Source organism: Artibeus jamaicensis, unplaced genomic scaffold (assembly GCF_021234435.1).
Source record: "Artibeus jamaicensis isolate MK-2021 breed Jamaican fruit bat unplaced genomic scaffold, CSHL_Jam_final contig_1998, whole genome shotgun sequence".
NCBI lineage: Eukaryota > Metazoa > Chordata > Mammalia > Chiroptera > Phyllostomidae > Artibeus > Artibeus jamaicensis.
This window is the reverse complement of record NW_026521407.1, coordinates 13452275-13472749: the sequence shown is the minus strand read 5'-3', so window position 1 is coordinate 13472749 and position 20475 is coordinate 13452275. Positions and strand designations below refer to the sequence as shown.

Genomic DNA, 20475 nt, shown 5'->3' with positions numbered 1-20475 from the left:
GAACAAAACGACAATGAGGAATGATGAAGGTTGTCAGAAACACAAATCACTTTATAAAAAAAATTATTTTTAGAGAAAGGGGAAGGGAGAAAAAGAGGGAGAGAAACATCATGCGATAAACATGGATCGGTTGCCTCTCGTAGGGCTGGTACTGTCAACCTAGGCATGGGCCCAGACACGGAATCCAACAGGGGACCTATCACTTTGCAGGGCAATGTTCAACCAACTGAGCCATGCCGGTTAGGGCACAAATTACTTTTATAAATGAAAATAAATATAAAATATTTAATAAAACAATATATTAAAATATGGAAATAATTCACTTTTAAATTAGAAGAAAATATTAACTTTCGTTTTTCAGGCTACACATAAGCTAAAAATAAATGCCAACTTCCAGGAGCTAGGAAAACAAGTCAGGTTACAGAGAAAAGCCTGAATTCACGCAGAACTTGATCTTCTCATTAGTGATCTTCTCTGGGTAGGACTAGAACCCACGCTGGGATACATTTCCACATTTCAGTGGGTCTAGAAGTTCCAAGCTAAAGGCCATTAAAGGGCAAAGTGCAGCTGTCCTGGGTAGGACTAGAACCCACGCTGGTATACATTTCCACATTTCAGAGGGTCTAGAAGTTCCAAACTAAAGGCCATTAAAGGGCAAAGTGCAGCTGTCAAAACGATAAGCAGGGGCTCGGTGACGAAAGCCTCAAAAACCTTGCTGCAGAGTTCGGCGCACTCCGCCAGCTGTGATGAGATTAAGAAAAGCCCTGCAGAAGCTCACTGGCGGACACGCACACTCTAGAAATACAGTCAACGAACCTTCAACGCTCCCCAATAATCTGAAATTCAAAATGGCGCCCGCGCCCCGCCCTCCCACAGTAGCCCACAGGTCCGCGCGCGCCCTGCGGGGTGGGAACTCCGGGGGCGCCGGGGGCGCGCTCAGGCGCGGGCACGGCCTCAAGGTGGCTGCGCGCCTGCGCGAGGGCGCGTGGCAGACGGGGGCGCGCTCGGCGGGGGCGGGCTCTGCTAAGCGCCCAGGAGGATCCTAGGAGCTGGACGTGTCCGCGAAGATGGCGGGCCGGGTGAGTGCCGGTCCGGGAACTGCAGCTCAAGGCGGGGGTGCTGGGCTTGCCGGCACTCCGATGTCCGGACGGCCCAGGGGTGGGCAAATGGGTCTGAGCAAATGGGGCATTGGAGAGGGCAGCAGGCCAGAGCAAGGCTTGAGAGAAAGGGGAGCAGTGGCAGGGGAATAGCCCTTCTCAGACTCCATCCCCCTAAGAAAGCTCGAGGGGAGGTGAGCCCCTGGCTTCCAGGGTTTCCTGGGTCTCCTTTAAGTCCCCTTTGCCATACTTTGGGGCTGTACCCCTTGCCCCTGAAGGCAGCCGCAGGGTTGTGGCCGTCCCATCCCCGTCTGATGGACTCTGGGGGGTTCTCCGCACCCCCTTGCGAGGGCTTATTAGGTGCAGCCTCTGGAGTAACTGCGGAGGATCCGTGTGCTGCATTGGGACGAGAGCTGTGGGAAGGGTCATTAGGAACCCATTTCTGGTTCTTCATAGTGAAGGGTCTTGGGAAAGGAGGAAGGAGTGCAAATGACTAGTGTTAAACCCCAGCTGTGTGGGGGACCCGTCACTGCTGGATCATGCAGTGTCTTTAGCGTGAATGTCTTAAGCTTGGTCAGGGGGTTTGGGGTATCGCATTTTGCTTTTATGACTGTAGTCGCGTCCAATGCAGCAGAATGTGTTGTAGTTTCAGGGTTTTTAATTTTACTTCCTCCTCTAACCTCTAAGATCGCAGTGTAGTATGGGTTTGGCGAGGGGAGGTAGGGCTGGTTCTGTGCTGTATTGCAGAGTGCGTTGAGCTGTAAGCTTTCCGAGGGATGGATCCTGCCCAGAGATTACACTGATCATAAACCTGGGAACATTAACTGCGTCATTAGGGGATAAGGATGTGCTATCCCCTGATTATTTTTGCTAGAATATTTGAATGTTTGCATAGACTTAAGCACACATGCAAATGTCCTATCTTAAACAAATCGTCATGGGGTTGTCATGACTGTAAAGGTCATTTAATTCTCTCTTTCTCTTCCTTTTCCCTATAGCCTCTCCTTTTTATCTGTGGCTACTCTGTCCACCTATGTTTCAGATTCTGTCTTTCCAACCCCAGGAACCCCATTTTAAAATACTCAAGCTCTCCTATCTCAAAACAAACCCTCCCTCCACTCCACACCTGTCACCTTTTCTCTTTCCACTTTACAGCCAGAAATCGTGAGTAGAATTGTCGGCATTTATTGTCTCCCATTTTTTATCACCTGCTTACCCCTCAACCCACAGCAGTCAGATTCTGGCTGTGTCATTCCACTGAAATGTGTCCCTAAACTTAACTGACATTTTTTATTTCTTCTCTTGCTTCATGTCTCAAAAGCATGTGGCATTGTTGATTGACCATTGCCTCTTTCATGGCAAACGCTCTTCTTGTGGCTTCTATGAAGCCTTGCTTCTGTTTTTACTCATACCTTGCTTTTGCAGACTCACCCTCCTCTGCCCTGTTATTCAGTGCATATATTCCTCAAGGCTCTCTTCTCACTCTCTGTTTTCTCCTTGGACAGTTTCTTCTAAGCCAACAGGTTCAAATTCTATCTATATGTCAGTGATTTTCAATATTGTATTCCCAGTCTAGACCCGTTTTTTAAGTTCCAGATCAGTATGTCAAACTAGCTATTCAAAACTAGGCACCTCAAATTGAACTTGTTGAAATGCAAACCCACCATCTTTGCCCACCAATTAGTACTTTTCCTGTGTTTCCAACTTCAGGGAGAGGCACTACCATGCATGCATTTACATAGGCTAAAAACCTGGGGTGGGGTATGGATGTCATCCTTTATACCTATTCTCTTTCACCACATCCTTCAAACCGATCGAGTTCTATCTGCCCCCCCCCCAATGTATTAGGACCAAAGAATGTGGCTTGGGGCATTGCTGCTGTACACTATACCCAAATCACCCACTGGACTGGTCATACGGGTTCTGTCATTTTAACACCCTATAAATCTCTTCAATCTGCCCACCTCTCCAACATCTTCAGTTTTCACCTCCTTTTCCCAAACTACTGTCATTTCTAGTCTAAACTGTTGCAGCAAGCTCTGAAGTGGTCTCCTCATGTCATTCTCCACACTGATTGGTTCCTTCTGTGCCCATTCAACCCCGCCCTTGATGGCATCTCATTACTCTTGGGAGAAGACCACATCTGTAACTAGGCCTGTAAGGTCTTTTGTGGTTCTGCTCCTGTTTCTCTCCACTACCCTCCGCACTCTGTATGCTCAGGTTATATAAACCTTTCAGTCCTTTGAGCCTACAGTGGTTTCTCTCACCACAAGGTCTTTGCAGGTGCTGTTCCCTTTCTTCCTCAGGTTGTGCTCCCAGCCATTTCCCTCCCACTCAGATGGCTCAGGCCCTCAAAGGAAGTCTGTTCCAACCCCACACTTCCGGTCTTGATCCTTTGCTGTATGCTCTTGAGGAACTGTATTCCTTTCCTTGGAGATTTATCTGTTTGTTATTTTAAATTTATCAGTGTGATTGTTTGCCTCTCCCATTAGACTTTACCTTCCATTAAGACTACGTTTGGTTTTTACTCATTATCATCATCTGTGCTTTGCACACTATCTGGGACCTAGGTGCTCAATACATATTTTTTAAAATGTGAATTTAATTTCACTGTGAATATACTAGGGATAGAGGGTGCATCGTCAAAAAGCTAGCCCATTTTACTGCCCTGTTAAAAAGATCTTTCTTTATATGGAGTTCCATGTAAATTATAGGCCTAAATATTATTTGTGCCATTTAGAGCTACATAGAGCTAAACTATTTCTTTTTCATATGATAGCTGTTCAGATACTTGAAGACAGTTTACATGGTTCCTCAGATTTTCTCTTTTGCAAGTTAACCATCCCCAATTCCTCCAATATCCTATGTTCCAAACCCTTCATCTTGTAGGTCACCTTCCTTCTGAAACACTCTGTCATGTCACTGTTTCTTCTCAAATGTGCTGCGTGCAACATAGTGATCAGTGAAGAATATACTTGAACTATGTATGTTCTCTTGAGCTGTACAGTACTACTATTAATACAGGGTAAAATTGAGTTTGCTTTTTTTCTCCAGTAAATCACAACTTTTGGCTCATACTGAGCTTATAGTCCCACTAAAACTCTAATGTTTTTTAAAATCAGCACCCCCTCCCCTATTCTAGGTATTGTACAGTTGTTTGCTTGAACCAAAATGTAAGGCCTTACATTTATCCCCTTTACAATTCATTGTTTTAGGTCAGGGCGTATCTGCTACTTGTTGAAGGTCTTCTTGAGTTTTAATTCTTTCCTGTTATGAAACATAGTAGCTCTCTCTTCTAGTTTAATAGTAGTGATTCCCATGTCTACATTCGCGTCCTTGATAAAAGGTCCTTGGAATAGCCCTTGACCATGCTGTTAGAGACCCTCTGCTAGGCTGACACACATCAGTGCACTTTTGGTAATTTATTTTACCTAGAACTTTTTGGAGATTGCTGTCAAAGTTTAATTTTCAAAAACCACAGTTTTTTGGAAAATTCGAACACCTTTGGTCCATTTCCCATTGTCTTATTTCTTCTGATAGCTATACTTTTCTAGTAAGGACCTGTCAGTGTTTAGCAAATAGAGAGTCAGCCTTGTAATATTCTTATGGATTCTGTATTTCTGTTTTGTGGGAGAAAAAGGTATTTTGAATTATTGCTTTTGCTTAGTTTAGTTAATTTTGGCATTCCAGCATCATCCTGTAAATGGCAGTTATATTCACTATGTCGTCGAACTTCTGTGTGTGTGTTGTGTGTTGCTGTAACACTGTATCGCTGGTTTTTGCCTTAATAGCATTACTTGCCTGTGATGTATCTTGTCCTTTGCTTTTTCTGGCCGGAACAGAAAGCATCGTATTTAGTTCTTCTGGGAAATGGGCTGCAGGATAAAATGTGTGATGATACAGCATTGAGGACATGAGAACTTGATTAATCCCTAGAATATCTTAAAGTCCCTAATCTGAAAAAAGAACCTAAAAGAAAAGAATTTTTGTCATTATTGTTCTAGTATATTTATTATATAAGAAAAATGTAGAATGATAAATTGGATATATTTTATAATAAAATGATCAGTTGACTTAAATTTATCTGGTTTCTTTTAGCCTTTCAAAAATGTTGAATTAAGTAATAAGTTCTCTCAGCTATTTTAAATTTTTGCTACTAATAACGCAGATTCTAAAGGTATAATTATTACTACTCACGTTGAACATGGGCACTTTAAGATGAGCTCCACATTCAGGCAGTTACTACAGCCCCAGGTCTGCACAGCATCTTTTAGAATTCTCATGCTCTGGAGTCATGGAATCAGAAGTAAAGACAGACTCTGAAACACAGCCTTAATGGTGTAGGAGAGCTGCCCCTAGGTAAGGCCAGGCTTCTTAGTAAAGCTGCTCTATGTGGTGTTGCTTTCTAGGCCTCTTATATTACCACCACCACCCCACTACTGAAAAAAAAGAAGAGAGGAGAAGAAAGGCTTTTCCCATTGCCTGAGCTTCTTTGTAATCGTCTTTTCAAATTGCCAGAAATTTCGCTTACCGGAGATCCAGAAGTTCTTTCTAAAAATATACATACATTAATGCAAATAAACCAGGGGATCACTTTCTTCCTTACCTAGTTGAGATGACTTGTTGTGAAGAAATAGAGGATGATGAATGTTAAATGGGCCTCTAAGGGAGAGAACTCGCTTAGGAGTCGAAAGGTGTATAGAAAGATGCTAGAGGTAAAATTTACCTAGACCAACAGTTTGACCACACAGGTTAGTTATTAGTATCAGTTAGTATTTTGAAGAAGTTTTTGTAGCCTAGTCCAGAAACCTACCCACTTACACTTTATGGGTGAATGATATCTTTACCAAATAACTAACCTTTGAGTGAAGTTTTAGAGCACAAGTTATAAGTTGGAGATAGCTCATGTACAATACCACAAGTCAAAACAAAGAATATAAAATGTTTCACAGTCCCATTCTCTAAATCAGTGTTTTGCTATCCAAAGTGTATCAACTTGCTGCAATCTTATATGCAATAGTTATTGCTTTTATACAGGGTCCGGCACAAATAATGCCCCTTTTGTATGAGCTGGTAATCTATACCAAATCTTTTACTACAAAATCATAAGCCCGTAACTCTGTAACATAACAATATCACACTCAAGCACACTATAGGACGTTTTAGGCGACATGTTCAAATTGCTGTCCATCTCGTGTAAGACGTTCATGTACCAGCCACGCTCAGTGGAGTCACTTCTGCCGGACCCTGTATATTACTTTAGTGGTGGAGATTTTAAAAACTATCTTCAAGTGCTCTACATTTTAGAAAAAATTGAACTATTACTATTAAAAAGCTGCTTCTTTCTGAATCCCAGAGGAATTTGTGCTTAAGATGGATGTGTTCTTTTTTTTCCAAGTATTTAAATCAAGGTGCAAAGGTATAAGGTGAAAATATATTTATTGTTCTACTGTTGAAAATTCCTGAATTGGCAGAACAGTAACCTCTGCAAACGTCTGTATTGACAGTACCCTAGAAACTTGCAATAATGCTGTTCTTAAGGGTCCACACCCCAGGCATTTTAGACAGTAGTCTCTTAACAAGATCCCTTTTCATACTCCAGGATTAATGTCTTCGGATGGGCTCTGAGGCCTAACTCACATGGCCTTCCGTTTTCTAGTGATTTAATCTCTAATGTCTAACCTACTTGGTTATGATGAAAACTAAATATTCCTCATGTGACCATAACTGTTTCTATAAGTTCTGTGCATTTTAGAGAAGTACACTTTATATACATTTTAAGAGATTTCAAACATGCTGAGTATGGAAAATGATATAACATATCTATCCTTGTGCTCACTATCCAGATTTAAGTGTTAAGATGCTTTGATATTTGCTTTAGATTTTTAAATCTTTAGAAATTAAACATTACAATTCTAATTGAATTCCCTTTGTATCCCTTCTTTTTTTCTTTCTTTTAGAACCTGTTATTTTCTGGATTTAATTTGATTCTTTCATCAAATAAGTAATATGAAATTTACTTTCATTTCATATCAGTTGACTGGGAAGAAATCTGAAATGTTCACTGTGTCTGATTCCTCCCTCCCTCCGTCCTTCCTGTGGACCCTATGTATCCCTTCTGTTCCACTAAACCTTTCCCAGAAATAGCCGCTGTCCGAAAGTCGGTATAGATCTGTCCCCTTTATGTCTACGCATGTGTGTGCCCGTAAAAATATATTTTGTGTGTATATAAAATGTACATAGTGGTGTGATACTCTGTATTTCCTTCTGCAACCTGCATCTTTTCACATAGAAGGACACTTGAGAGTTAGTCACATTGATACAGAGAGAGCCAGTTAATTCTGTTTAACTCCTGTGTCCCATTCTGTTCTGTGAATCCACCACAATGATCTGTTGCCTCAGCAGAGGAAAATTTAGATGGTTTCAGAGTTTATTTTTCTAGAGTGCACATTCCTGTACATGTCTCTTAATGTATGTATATAAGAGTTTCTTTAGGATGTATGCCCAGAGACATACACATATGCATTCTTGCCAGCAGTATAGGAGTTTCTGTTACTTATGTCCTCCCCAGCACTTAGTATTACAGACATTTTATTTTTTTAAAGATTTTATTTATTATTTAGTTTTAAAGAGGGGGAGAGAAACATCAGTGTGTGGTTGCCTCTCACACATCCCCAGGTGAGGACCTGGCCTGCAGTCCAGGCATGTGCCCTGACTGGGAATCAAACCAGCGACCCTTTGATTCTCAGGCCGGTGCTCAATCCACTGAGCCACACCAGCCAGGGTGACATTTTAATTTATACAGTATGATAGGTGTAAAACAATCCTGTTGTTTAAATTTGCATTTTTTTCTGGTTACTAGTGAAATTAAGCATTTTTCATATTGATCTTTCGGATTTCCTGTTCTGTAAATTACCTTTGTATGTCCTTTGCCCATTTGAGCTATTAGCATTTTTAAAAAACTGATTTGTAGAGTTTTTCATTTTGTGGGGCATAAGGGTTGCTTGGATTCTCATCCTTTGTTAGTTGCAAATAGCTTCTCTCAGACCGTGGTGATTATTTTACATTTATAGATTTATATTTAAATTGTATTACAGTTACAATTACCTATTTTTCCCCTCTATAATTAGTATGTTTTTAAAGATTAGCATAAAGTATACTATGATTAGTATCCTTTTTTCACACATTGAAGTCAGAAAGATTTTTTTCTAAAAAGTTTAAAAGTTTGCTTGTCACATTCTGGTGTTTAATTCACCCGGAATTTATTTTTGTGTTTGGTGTGAATTAGGAGCTGATTTTATCTTTTCTGTATGCAGAATCATGTGTCCCAATATCACTTACTGAGTCTGTCCTTTCCCCCACGGAACTGCGTGCTAACTCTGTTTCATATCCAATCTGTCTGGATGCCGTTCTGTCTCATTCTTCTGTTTATCCATATGTTTACCAAACCGCTGCTCTAATTACCATAGCTTTAAAACGTATTTTTTAATTACAGGTTACATTCAGTATTATTTTGTATTAGTTTCAGGTGGTTGGACAATCATATACTTTACAAAGTGGTCCCCGCGATATTTGCAGTGCCCACCTGGCACCACACAGTTATTACAGTGTTATTGTCTGTATTTCCGATGCTGTACAATCACCATGGATTCAAAATTAGTCTTGCTCCCTCCTTATTTTTCTTCATTTGACATTTCTTGGCCCTTTTTCATAAGAATTTTAGGAGCAGCTTACTCCTTCCTCTTTAAAAAAATTATCTTTATCTTTAAATTTAATTTATCTTTATCTATTATTATTGATTTTGACCTACTTTTTTTTTTTACATTAAGCCAAAAAGTGCTAATAATTTGCCACAGCTTTGTGCTCTATAGATTTGAAACCAAATGCGTTTGCATCAGCTGTTTGTGAGTAATGCAGGGTATTTTAGTCTTTTGCTAAATTCAGAATGAAGTGCTAACTTCTGATGTATTTTGCACTCACCATGTAGATCTTTGGTAATGGATAAAATGGGGAAATTATTAATTTAAGATAAAAAATAACCTGTCATTTTTTAAAAGATTTTACTTATTTATTTATTTAGAGAGAAGGGAAGGGAGGGAGAAAGAGAGGGAAAGAAACATCAGTGTGTGGCTGCCTCTCACATGGCTTGCATTGGGGACCTGGCCTGCAACTCAGGCATGTGCCCCGACTGGGAATCAAACCTGCGAGCCCCTGGTTCACAGCCTGAGCTCTATCCACTGAGCCACACCAGCCAGGGCAAACCTGTGATTTTTTAAATCCAACATTTACTTATTTTTAAAATCACTAAATAATAAAGAGTGGAGTTACACTGGTGGGTTGTTTTTTTAACTGTGAGGTGTTTTTAGTGTGATGTGCATGTGAACAGACATTTTCTTGGTCGGACATGCAATGAAAATAGTGATGATCACTAATTCTTGATCTTCAAAAGAAAATCTTTGTTAGGGGATTTAAAATGTGTAGTTATCCTAGTTACTTTTCTCCTAGAGAATAACATTAACAAAATTTTGTGAGGAGAGCAGATTTAATTCCCACTGTTTGAACAGAACCAATCATGGAAGTGTTAATGATCTTTGAATTCATGGATGAACATGTATTTCTGAATACTTTAATAAATAATCATTTGGACAATGTCTGTAATTTGAATGTTAATGTTATATTCTCTGCCAAGATATTGAATACTCCACTGGTGTTTATTCTGTTATGTAAGTCATTAATAAGATAGTGTAGATAAAACTTTAAACAGCTATTGGACTCAGATACAGTCTTTCCTTCACCCACAGATAGAGTCTGATAACTATTTTTTGTGTGTGTGGCCTTCTAATCAATTTACTACTTATCAAGCATCAAAATAAACGTAATTATATTTACCAAGTTAAATGATGAAACTGGCCCAAAAGTATTACCCAAGCCACTTTTCCACATATTTTCTCTCTGTTGTAGAAGGAAGTGAACCTGTATTTCTGTTTCTATGAAGTTTATTTCTTCTTAATTAGTACAATAATTTCTCAAAGTGGAGACTGCAGACCAGCCAGTTAGTATCACCTGAGAACTTGTTCAAAATGCAGATTCTCTGGCCCTCCCCAGGCCAATTAAATTCAAAGCTCTGCAGGGGGAGGGCCCTGCTGTCTCTTTTAAGAGTTCTCCAGGCGATTCTGACGTATGCTGAAGTTGAGAACTGTGCAGTATTTTGAGCTCTCCCATTTAGTTCCTTATAAATTATTGGAGATATTTTTTCCAGATTTCTTTCCAAAGTATACTCCAACTTATTTCTAGATTTCCAGTTACTGTCTTTTCTTCCCTTCAATACCTTCTATATCCAATTTTCAGACATTTAAGAAGGCTTAGCTATTTCTTGCAGTATAGTAGATGTTGTACCCTTTCTGACCTTCCCATAGGAACAATTTAAAATGCTAACTATAGTTAATGTATACTTGAAATTTGCTGACGAATAGATTGTAAGTGTTCTCACCACACACCCACACACAGAATGGTAACTCTGTAACTTGATTGTAGTTATCATCATACAACGTACACTTATATCAAAACACCACACTGTATACCTTAGGCAGAACTCCCTAAAGCTGAACATGTGCCATGTATGTTTATGTCCCCTCAATTCTACTGGAGGCTGGGTAGGGTGAGGTGGGAATGTATTAAAAAGAAATACATATATTATTCAGAAGACATGTACACACATGTTAATAACAACAGTATTCATAATAAAATTAGAAGCAACTTAAATGGATAAATGGTGGTGGTATACTCATGTAATTATATACTACAGGAAGGAATGAAAATGAATGAACTATTGCCACATGTAACAACATAGATGAGTATCATAATATTGAGGGGTGGAAGTCAGACACAAAATAGTACATGATGTATGGTTCCATTTGCATAAAGTTTTCAAAAACAGGCAAAAATGAATCTCTCGCTTCTCTGTGGTGATAGAAATGAGATAGTGCTTCTCTGTGGCTGTGGGTGAAGGGCAGTATGGAATTCGGTCAATGGCTCTCTTGTGCTGGGTGCTGGTTACCTTGGGCGTGTTCACTTCCTAGAAATTCATTGAGCCAAACACTTACAATGTATGTACTTTTCTGAATGTATGTTTTTCTTTAATAAAAAGTTGAATTAAAGAAATGGTAATGTTCTTTTTCTTAAACTGGGTGGTAGCTACATGGTGTTTGTTTCATGGTGTTTTATATCTTACACACCTTAAGAAATATTTTATTCTTATTTGGTATTCAAAAGCTGTAAAAAGTAACCACCACTTCATTGTTAATGTATATCTATAATGCCCCAACATTGTATTTCGAGCATATACACGGAGCATAGTTCTGGGACATTGTCAATACATGTTAACTATGCATTCCACTGAGTAGAATTAGGCTAGTAATTCCTTTTTACCTTCTAGCAACCAATTTTGACTCAGTTATTGGTGAATAATTACTTGTAGATAATAACATTATAAATAATGCCAGTATATTATGCTTATTTTTGAGCTGAATTTGTTAAGTTGTTGAGAAACTTGTCAATATTATGGCATGAGCACTAACCATCATGAATTATTAGTATATCGTTTTTAATTGTGACTCAGATGAACATAAGCAATTTAGGTAAGTATAGTACAGACTTATAGGTGTAAGTCAATAGATTTTGTAGCTTTGAAGATGTGAAGTTTATTCGATCTAAGTGGCAGGTGTCTTCATTTTTTTTTTATTTGCTTCTGAACAACTAGAGTCACAGCTAACTTTTCCATTAAACCTTGTGTTCTTTCCTTTGTACCATGCTGCCTCTTGCTTCTCACCTGTCTTATACCTTCCCTTTCTGCTCTCCCGACATGCAATGCCCTGTGTCTTGCTAAGGAAAGAGTCCTTAGGTATGACACATAGGGGTTGGGACTGGGAGAGGCTCTAGACTTTGGGTCTTAGTTCTGATTCCTTCTCCAAAGATTCTTCTTTTCCTCTTCACCCTTCAAAGGAACATTGGTGGCAAATTTTCACCAGGATGTTGGGAATTTTTTAAAAGCTTCATAAACATTGTTTTAATTTCTTTAACAACATTTGGAGTAAACTTTTCTGAGTAAGAGCACTAAGTTACTAAATAAGAATATTTGAAATTGAATGGTATTTTACAGTTTTGAAAACACCTTCACAGATCTTTTCTCACTAGATGCTCAGAGCAACCTTATGAGTTGTTCAGAAAATTTAGTTCAACTAACAGAAAAATCCACAGCTAACATCTTACTTACTGGTGAACACTGAAAACTTTCCCTTGAAGATCAAGGACAAGATGAAGATGTCTGCTCTCACCACTCCAGTTCAGCAATCTGTTGGAGGTTCTAGGTAGGGCAGTTAAGCAAGAAAAAGACATTCAGATTGAAAAGAAATAAAATTATTTTTGGATGATATGACCTTGTATATAGAAAATTCTAAAGAATTCACTGGAAAAAACTGTTAGAGCTAATAAATGAATCCAGCAAAGTTGTAGGATACAAGTCCCATATACAAAAATAAGTGCATTTCTACACACTAGCAGTGAACATCTGGAAATGAAATTAAGAAAGCAGTTTAATTTACAATAGCATCAAAAGAATAAGATAGAAATAAATTTAACCAAGGAAGTGCAAGACTTATACACTGAAAACTATAAAGCATGCTGAAGAAATTAAAGCTCTAAATAAATGGAAAAATGTGTTCATGGATTGTAAGATATAATATTGTTAATATATGACTACTCCCCAACTTGATCAATAAATTCAATGCAACGCCTATGAAAATTCCCAACTGTTTTTTCCAGAAATGAACAAGCTGATTCTAAATTTCTGATAGAATTGCAAAGCCATTTTAGCCACAGCAATCTTGGAGAAGAAGAACAAAGTTGAAGGACACACTTTCTAATTACAAAACTTACTACAAAGCTGGAGTAACCAAGATGTTGTGGCAGTGGCATGAGGACAGTCATATAAACCAGTGGAATAGAATTGAAAGTTCACAGATAAACCCGTACACTTAACGATCTACCGATTTTCAACAGGGTGCCAAGGTCGTTCCATGGGGGGAAAATTTTTTCTAACAAATGATGCTGGAACAACTGGATATCTACATGCAAAAGAATGAATTCAGACCCCTGTCTTACACCTAACACACCAATTAACTCAGAATGGGTTAAAGATCTAAATCTATAGAATTCTTAGAAGGAAACATGTGAAAATCCATACAACCTTGGATTAAACAGTGATTTTTTTTAGTTACACAATATATAAGCAACCCAAGAACAAGTGGATAAATTGGACTTCATCATAATTTAACACTTTCATGTATCAAAGGATCCTATCAAGAAAGGGAAAAGACAGCCCACAAAATGAAAGAAAATATTTGCAAATTATATGTGTCTGGTAAGGTCTAGTATCCAGAATACATAAAGAACCCTTACAGCTCAACAATAAAAAAAAACAACCCGCTTTTAAAATGGACAAAGGATTTGAACAGACGTTTTTCCAGAAAAGATGGGCAACTAACGAGCACTTGAGAAGATGCTTAATGTTACAGTCACTAGGGAAATGCACATCAAAACCGCAGTGCGATACAACGGGACTCCCGGTCGTGTGCTGCAGTGGAGGAAGCCGTGACAGTGCAGAGCGAAGGGCCCCCTCCCTCACTGCTGCTGGGGACGTGGAATGGGGCAGCCACTGTGGGAAACAGTGTGGCAGTTCTTCACAAACTTAGGTTGACCCAACGGTTCTACTCGTAGGTATATAACCAAGAGAGTTGAAAATACATGTTCATATATAAACTTGTACATGGATATTCATAGCATCATTATTGGTAATAACCACAGAGTGGGACTCCAGTGTCCATCAGCTGATGAATGAACACATATGATGTATCCATGCAGTGGAATATGATCCAGCCATGAAAAGGAATGAAGTACTGTCACATGCTACAACTTTATGCTACGTGAAAGAAGCCAGTCAGAAAGAGAACAGATCATAAGATTGTATTTATATGAAATGCCCAGAACAGGCAAATCCAGAGAGGCAGGAAGTAGATTAGTGGTTGCCAGGGCATGAAAGGAGTCAGGAATTGGGACTAACCGCTAATAGGTACCCGGTTTCTTTTTTGAGTGCTAGAAATGTTCTGGAATTTGTGGTGATGATTGTGCTACATAGTGAATATACAGAAAAGCACTGGAGTGTACATTTTAAAATAATGAATTGTATGTATACAGGGTGTGGCAAAAGTAGGTTTACAGTTCATATGGAAAAAGACTTGCAGGTTATGATCATTATAATAGTTTTACTCAGTTTCACATGCTCACACCGTAAACCTACTTTTGCCCCACCCTGTATTAATACGTAAAATTACGTTGTGTCAGTCTGTTTGGGAAGCTGTAACAAAATGCCTGAGACTAGGTTGCTTATACACAACAGAAATGTATTTTTCATGGTTCCAGAGGCTGGACGTTTTTGAGGATGCCGGCACGGTGGAGTGAGGGCCCTCTGCTGGGTCACAGACGTCTCGCTGTGTCCCCTCTTGATGGAAGGGGTGAGCTAGCTCTCTGGGCCTCTTTGACAAGGGCACTAATCCCACTCATTAAGGTTCTGCCTTTATCACCTCCAAAAGGCCCCACCTCTTATAATGTTACTACTTTGGGTGCTAGGTTTTCAACATAGGAGTTTTGGGAAGACACAGACCATAGCAGAGCTATATTTCAGAAAAGGCTAATAGCAAGTTCAACTGCTCTGGCTGGATAGCTCAGTTGGTTAGAGCATTGTTCCCATATGCCAAGGCTGCAGGTTCGATCCCAGGTCAGGCCACATACAAGAATCAACCAATGAATGCATGAATATGTGGAACAACAAATCGATGTTTCTCTCTCTCTGTCTGTCCCTCCCTCTCTCTAAAATCAACAACAAAACGTTCAACTAATACATATTGGGTGGACAGGCATTCCGGAGCTTAGAATTATGATATTTAACTACACAGTGTAATAGATATTTATCAATAGATAGATATTGATAAATAGTGAGAAAACTGTTGAAGAAGCACAAATAAAGGAAATACAGGAGATACTCAATCTTACTCAGAACCAGGGAGTTTCATACATGACTTTGCAAGATGGGTAAGGCGGAAGGGGTTTGGAACGGGGAGTTTAAGCAAAAAGAACAGTGTGAACAAAGGCATGGAGTTGGGAATATGAAGCACATAGGGTCAGGATGGGGCACTGAGGTAGATGATGCAGAAAAACAAGGGTAGATCCTGCTAAGGCGTTTTGGTTTTGTTATTTAGAAATCACATTTTTAATTCTAGGTCTTGTCTGGTGGCAGAGAGAAGACCGAATTGGAGAAAGGAAATTAGAGTCAGGGAAACCAATTAGGTTATTGGGGGGTGTTGTTTGTGTTTTTAACTTTTTACTATTTATTATTTATTTCTTAGGAGAGAGGTAATATGGTCTGAACTAGACCAGCAGTCATGAAGGTGGAAGGGAGGACTCAAATGCAAGTGACAGTGTAGAGCAGATTACTAGGTCTTGTCCCCCGCTGTGGAGCAAGAGGTTAGGTGGTGAGGGAAAGAGTGACTCTGAAATTGTGAATTTGAGTGAGTTGGAAGGATAATGATGGTGTTAACTGAGAGCCGGAGGACAGTGAGAGAAACAAAAGAGCAAAATGTGTGGAGAGGGAGACGCCACTGCACTTGGCAATGAGAAAGTCATTGGTGACTTGGAAGACAGAGCAGTTGAGGTGAGTTGTTGCTGGACAAAATTTCGAATGGTAGTTGGGAAAGACTGCTGTAGGAGCAGAAAATGGGAGACGAGAGAGGGAGTCTTGAGAAGCTTTGTTGTGAAGTGAAGAGGAAAAAGGTTGATAATTTGAGGTAACAGGTGAGTTGAGGGATTTTTGCTTTTTAAGTCACTGTGAGAGGGGCAGACATGCCTCCAGGAGGAGAGAGGCCTGCTGGCAGTGACCCAGGACGCACAGCAGTGACCCAGGACGCACAGGGGAAAGGGCTGGTGGGTTGGGGCCAGACCTACAGGCCAAGGGTTTGCCTCCTCTGTATTTGCGTCCGTCTTCTGTCATTTGGCATTATTTGATTTTACCCACGTTGTATATATAGGTAGCTAGTTTCTTTTTAATTGCTGGATACTATTCCTTTATATGGACTCCACTGCGGTTTGTTTATCCATTCACCTGTTGGTAGGCATTTGTGTTATTTCCATCTTGAGTTTATCGTGAATAAAGCTGTTACGAACATTAGTGTGCAGCTGTGGCTCTGTGTTTGCATTTCTTCTGACTGACCACATCATATCTTTGCCAATATTTGATGTTGTCAGCCTTTTACAGTTCTCTTCTCTTTTCTTTCCCAAAAGACCAGCCTGGGAAGCTGCTTTGATCTTTAAGTTTGTAAAGGAAGTTTAAGGCCCTGGGGGTGTGAGGAGGTTCATGTCTGCGGACAGTTGGATAATGGTCTGAGGTGGATGATGTGAAGGGTTCTCTAGAGGCTCTTTGAGAGAGAACTATAGGACATAAAAAGTTTATTTCTACCCCATCATGTCTAGTCCCTCGTGACTTCAACATTTTAACAGACATTATTATTATAGGAGTCTATAGCCCAGAGCGACCCACAAGCCTGGAGATGGGTGTTGCTGACGGCCTTCCGCCCCTTGCTTGGCTCTGGCACCGTCCAGCAAAACCCATTGCAGCGACAGCCACGAGCCACGTGTGCCGCTCGAAACGTGGCAAGTGCAAGTGAAGAACTTTTAATTCTAATTCATTTTAATTTTTTCATATGTGTGTGTTGCTCACTTTATTGAACAACGCAGTTCTAAAGTGTTATTTTTCAGGAAAGATGGTCTTACAAGAAATATACTCATTGAGTGGGACTTGTCAGCTGAGCTGGCTCTGGGGCAAGTTCATGTTTTCCCTCCCACATCCCTTTCCTGTGGGGAATTTATGTGTCTCTGGAGAGCTGTCCCCAAGGCCTGCAGCACCCCAGACAGAGGGAGAACCACTGGACTCAGGACTGCCGCAGCGTGGGCAGCGGCAAGTTAGTGGGTAACCGGCTCTCCCAGTCAGGTACTGTGTTTTTTTCCTGCTGAATTTGCCCCACTAAATTCTTTAGTGGATGGGAAAGAATATACTTTATCCAGTTTTTAAAGTGAATCTTTGGATAAAATTATGTCACTTAAATTCAAAAGCTGTATAACATCACCCAGAGGAGTCCTTGGTTAAATCCCCAATTTTTCAAGGAAGAGAAACAAATTCTCTTTCGGTCTTCTCTAAGCTCTCAAATAAATAGTGATATAATCACTTCCACCAAAGTTTCATTCTTCTGAGTGGGAATGAATGAATAATTTCTTACATTTTAAATTGTTAGTGAAAACATTTTACAGCCTTCCAACAGCTAAATGTTCTAGTCGCTCAGATTACTATACTCATATAAAATTGCTCATCATTTTTGTATTTTCATTTCTCAATAGCTGCATGGGTCTAGTGGCTGGGCTCTTATTATTCTTTCCTAGAGGCAAGGTCAGTATCAGAAAAACTGGGGACTTTTCCCTTGGCATTACCGTGGAAAGTAAACAGCCGCTATTTTGGGGACTTACATTGTGACGAGAAAACGAGACGCCCTGCTTGGCTTTTACCATAAAGACACAGATGCTTCTGATTCCAGCAGGGAGGCCTTTTGCTCGCAGCATCTGTTTTAGTTGGCCAGATGGATGACTTCTAAAGATTTTTTCACTGTTGTTTGAAGGACACCACCTCTTTGACAAGTAAACAAGTTTACAAATGAAAAGGTTAACAGCGTTTTGTAATTTTTGTATTACTTTGGCATCAGTTCTCTGCCATTTTGGGCTACTAGATAATTAAGTTATATCACTTGCTAAATAACCTTGACATGTCCTTTGTATGCATCATTCTTTGAATTGTCTACTTTGCAGTCGAGATCGCTTTGTGTTGGTCCATAAGTTCATTTATTCACACATGTTTGATGAGCCCTCACTGTGTGCCAGGCCCTGTACTGCCCCTGGAACCGCAAACTGGGCAGAACAGCCTCAGTTCTGGAGAAGCGCTCTGTCTTTTATGGAATGCACACGTGTAAACAGACGGGAAGGTAAAAATGCAGTTAGGTGCTTCCACTAGAAGTTTATCCTGTCAGTTTTGTAGGGAAGGCAAGGTCAGAGTGGATGCCCGAAACTGCAAATAGTACCAAACCCTGTACCTACTATGTGTTTCCCGATACAAACACACCCATGATAAAGTTTAATTTATAAACTAGGTGCAGTAAGAGATTAACAGTAACTAATAATAAGACAAACAATTATAACAATAGACTGTAATAAAAGTGATGCGAATGTGGTCTCTGTGAGCTGAACTGAGACAACTCTGGAGTGTCTGACGAGCAGGTGGCAAGTGTGGTGCGGACGTGCTGGGCAGCGGGAACCATTCAGGTCCTGGGCAGGCCGGAGGGGGCGGCACAAGATCCCGTCATGCTGCTCAGAGTGGCATACAACTTAAAACTTATGGACTGTTTTCCTGGAATTTTCCATGTAATAGTTTTGGACTGCCGTTGACCATGGGTAACTGCACCTGCTGAAGGCAACACATGGACGCGGGAGGACTGCTGTGAAAGAAAGAGCTTTGTAGGCGAAGGAATCCCCAGGGTGGGTGAGAAATGGAGAAGCTGGGCACGTTTTGGTCAGGTGTCCGGCCCAGCTGCGACCATGGGCAGGAATACCGTCTCATTCAGAAAGCAAACTTATGAAGCTAGACTTCATTCATCGCCTGTTCTAAATTAGTGATTTCCAAACAGTTTACCATGCATCCCCTAAGTAAGGAAATGTGTTGGTCTTGGTATCACATGTGTATATATATTTATAACATATATTTATAGTTTATATACACAATAAAACATATGCCAAAAGAAATAAGGGTGAGCCAAAGATGAAAAATATATGCTTATTTTTTCTTTTATTTATTAACAATAAGGAAAGCAAAGCGATGCTTCATTATTCCTTCATTATTCTAGTATTTCACGATCAGTTTCTGAATCCAGTTTATTTTGATCCTTCAGTTATCTTGCAAACCCTTCAGCTGCACATACTCCCACCTCAGAGACCACTGCTCTAGACCACTGGGGTCACTAGATCGAAACGGGCCCTTAGTTCAGGGGTATCAATCTCATTTTCATCCGCCTCACAGTTGCCTTCAAAGGGCCAAGTGTAATTTTAGGGACGTGTACATGTAACTGCTCCTTAACAGGTAAGCGAGGGCTCGGTGCCACTGCCAGGTGGAGACAAGGTGCTGGGCCGGATAAAACAGGGCGGAGGCCGCATTCGGCCTGTAGGCCTTGCATTTCCACCTGTGCCTTAGTTAAAACAAAAGCGAGGCAAAAAGTTACTTGTTTTCCTCTATAGGTTTGTGCTTGGGAAACAAATTGCAGATGCTGTGAGCAAAGAATCAGCTTTGGCTTGAGGCTTGAAGAAGGGGCACTTCAGTCATGAACTGACTATGGGTGTCATATTTTACCAACTAGGAAACTTTAGGGAATGGTGGAGGGTTATTGGTTAAATATTGTATATGGAGGAATGTTTTGCTAGCTAGTGTCTGTTGATCAAAAATTGTTATTTGCTGTTTTTAAAAAATATACCCTGTAATTGTCTTTGTTGAGAGATATTTGGAAGATGGTTTTCTCAGTCTGCAGGAGATACGGTTCATAGCCAGTTGGGATCTCTTATAGAAAGATAGTTTTGTTGTTTTTTTTAAAAATATTTTTTATTTATTTATTTTTTGAGAGAGGGGAAGGGAAGGAGAAAGAATGGAGAGAAACATCAATACATAGTTGCCTCTCGTGTGTCCCCCGCTGGGAACTGGCCCACAACCCAGGCATGTGCCCTGATTGGGAATCGAACTGAGATACTCTGGTTCGCAGGCCTACGCTCAATCCACTGAGCTACGCCAGCCAGGGCTAAAAAGATAGTTTTTAATAACCAAGTGCTGGAAACAGCAGAAGTGCCCATCAGTAAGTGAGGGGATCAAAAAACTGTGGCACATTTACACGATGGAATACTACGCGGCAGAAAGGAAGAAGGAGCCCCTACCCCACGTGGCAGCGTGGATGGAGCTGGAGAGCGTTATGCTAAGTGAAATGGGCCAGGTGGTGAGGCCAATACCATATGATCTCACTTTTAAGTGGAACCTAATCAACAAAACGAATGAGCAAAATATAACCAGAGACATGGAAATAAAGAACAAAATGACAGTGACCGGAGTGGAGCAGGGAGGGGAATAACGGAGCTAAAAGGGGAAGGGTCATCAGGGAACATGTGTAAAGGACCCACCGACAAAGGCAGTGCG

General features: G+C 40.3%; 1 protein-coding gene across 2 annotated transcripts in view; it reads left to right on the top strand.

Moving 5' to 3' along the window:
- The first annotated feature begins 974 nt into the window (after nt 1–974).
- NSF (N-ethylmaleimide sensitive factor, vesicle fusing ATPase) overlaps nt 975–20475 on the top strand; it is a 137575-nt gene continuing 118074 nt past the window's right edge. For both annotated transcript variants that reach the window (XM_037163648.2, XM_037163649.2), the window contains exon 1: nt 975–1079. In XM_037163648.2, the coding sequence (XP_037019543.1) occupies nt 1068–1079 (12 nt within the window). In that variant the 5' untranslated portion in view covers nt 975–1067. The remainder of the gene's footprint in view (nt 1080–20475) is intronic.